Below are 2,230 nucleotides of genomic sequence, written 5' to 3'. Positions count from 1 at the left end.
CAAGAGCCTGGAAAAAACCAGGAAAAAACCGGGAAAAAGCAGGGAAAAATATTTTCCTGAATCACTTCTAGGCCTGGACCAAGGACTTCTGACCATATCAAGGGAATCAACCAATAATGTTTATTTATTTATTTTTCTTTATTATTGTTATTGGAATATTTATAAGGTATATATGATAAATAAATGTTGAACATTAAATCAATATGATTTCAAGACAGCAGAAGTCAAACTTTTTAAAATGAATGAAATAGACAAAACATAAAAGGTTGGTTTTGATAGTTTAAAGGTACTAATATTTTTATGAATACTACTGGACATATTTTATGCATGTCATCAAAAAAAGTTTTTCATCTACCTCACAGGTAAAACGACCACTAAGAAGTCTGCCATGGTAAAAGATCAAGTTAACACAGAGGAAAATGAAATATCAAAGACAATATTGGATCCCGGAGAAAACATGGCGAATAATGCTGCAAGTAAAGAAGAAGGAGAAGAGGAGGAACACAGAGTGGAGGATTTGATTGGTCCTGATGCAGGAGATGGGTAAATTTCACTTATTATCTCATTATCTGGCTTTAATGAAAAGGCTGAGTTTCTTCATTGCATGATTATCTAAGGTTTTAGTTTTGTTAACAGTGTTATAAGCCTCATATAACGATCTGCGGAAACCATTGAAATTATTTTGCTTTAACTGAATTTGTATCAGGTTAATCCATGAAGTGCTGTAAGCATAACGGACTTTGTTTACATGTTCCGTATTGATGAGAACATCTTAATTCATGACAAAGGGAGTCTAATGTGCAAAGCAACACAAGAAAGCCAGTTATGTATGGCCCTTAGTAGCCTTAGCAAGTTGAATTTCATTTTTCAGCAAGCAAGTTTTTTTTATTTGTTGTTTGTTTTTTATAGGATTGCGCTTTTAATTCGATGTCTCAGGGTCGTTTTGATAAGTGGGATTGTCGACATTTATGTAATTCTGTTAGGAGTTTTATCTAAGAAGAAAGAAATGGGACTCTGATGTGTCTTTGTTATAACAGGGTTGTTGTATCTGATGTTTTTTTTTTCACTTGCAGGTTTTCATTACACACAATAGTGTTGACCTGTCTCAGATTTTTGCAATCAGTAATGTACTTAGTATACATATCCTGAGGTTTGGAGCATTATAAATAGAAAATGGAAAAAAAATACCCCACAAAGGAACAAAAGAAAAACTCAGAAAATTGCTTTTCAAGGTTTGAACCCAAATCATGACAGACCATGCTGTGGTCATTAAAGCTAATTTTATTTGCTAAAGATTTATAATCACTCTGGTTATTTATTGGTCAAATGTATTTATGTTCAGTTGACACAAATCGTGGATAACTTAATGAATTAAAAGGCGTGCAACTTGTCATATTATAAACACAATAGTTTTGCCTCAGAGGGTTTTGAATTTACTTCTCTGTAAAGTTTTATGTCACATGTTTTGAGTAAGTCAGTATCTATAGACTAGAAAATAATTTAATGAAAATATGGAGCCATAGGAAAATCCTTTGATTACCAGTGAAAGCAAAGAAATAATCTGAAAGTCAAGAATACATTTATTTATTTTGTTATTTTTTTCTAAAACAGCTCAAATGACTGCCATCACCTTATCTCAGACCTTTAGACTTATTTATTTACATACAATTTGACTTGACTCTTTTTATTCTCCTCAGTGTATCATTAAGAGAAAAATTATCAGTCCTGGAGAGGGAAACCATTGGGCGGAAAGCTAAGAGGATTATTGACCAAGGAAGAATTGAATACCTTCAATCCAAGAGCTTACATTGTTTTTTGAGAGAATATATTGCTGATGTCATCACGCCAGAAAATATTGTATTAATTGCCACAGCCGCCAAAACAGTTATTTCCTAGCAGGTGTTGGCCTCGGAAAATTTGTTACTATCAATGTAAGGAAAAATGAAAATGATTAATATAAATAATAAAACAATTTTTAATACAAAGTAGGTGTCCTTGAGTCAAATATTTAAATCTTTAGGTAGGGTTTGATTTCATTTCAACCTGAATAGATATCTCACCTTTTTCATCAGGAGAGAAGTTACAGTGATGTTACCTGTGATTCAACAACGCAGACTTCACTGTGGGTGTCATTGTTGAAACTGTTTGCTTGATGAAAAAAATACAGTGGAATTAGGATACAATGGGGATAGTGGGACTAACAAAAAATCCTCGTTCTAGCTGAGTCCGG

The 2,230-nt window shown here is 32.9% G+C and overlaps 1 protein-coding gene across 2 annotated transcripts in view; it reads left to right on the top strand.

The window, feature by feature from the left end:
- The window catches only part of LOC144963118 (tRNA:m(4)X modification enzyme TRM13 homolog), a gene marked incomplete at its 5' end in the record, with an annotated part of 9,866 nt that extends 7,881 nt beyond the window's left edge, over positions 1-1,985 (top strand). For both annotated transcript variants that reach the window (XM_078896791.1, XM_078896782.1), the window contains 2 exon segments: positions 363-543; positions 1,698-1,985. In XM_078896791.1, coding sequence (XP_078752917.1) covers positions 363-543; positions 1,698-1,896 — 380 coding nt within the window.
- Between the last annotated feature and the right edge of the window lie 245 nt (positions 1,986-2,230).

The sequence above is a fragment of the Berghia stephanieae genome, chromosome 1 (assembly GCF_034508935.2).
Source record: "Berghia stephanieae isolate SIO BIC M18660-M18661 chromosome 1, UCSD_Bste_1.3, whole genome shotgun sequence".
Taxonomy (NCBI): Eukaryota; Metazoa; Mollusca; class Gastropoda; order Nudibranchia; family Aeolidiidae; genus Berghia; species Berghia stephanieae.
The sequence above is the reverse complement of the archived record's forward strand: the minus strand, read 5'-3'. Positions and strand labels throughout refer to the sequence as shown.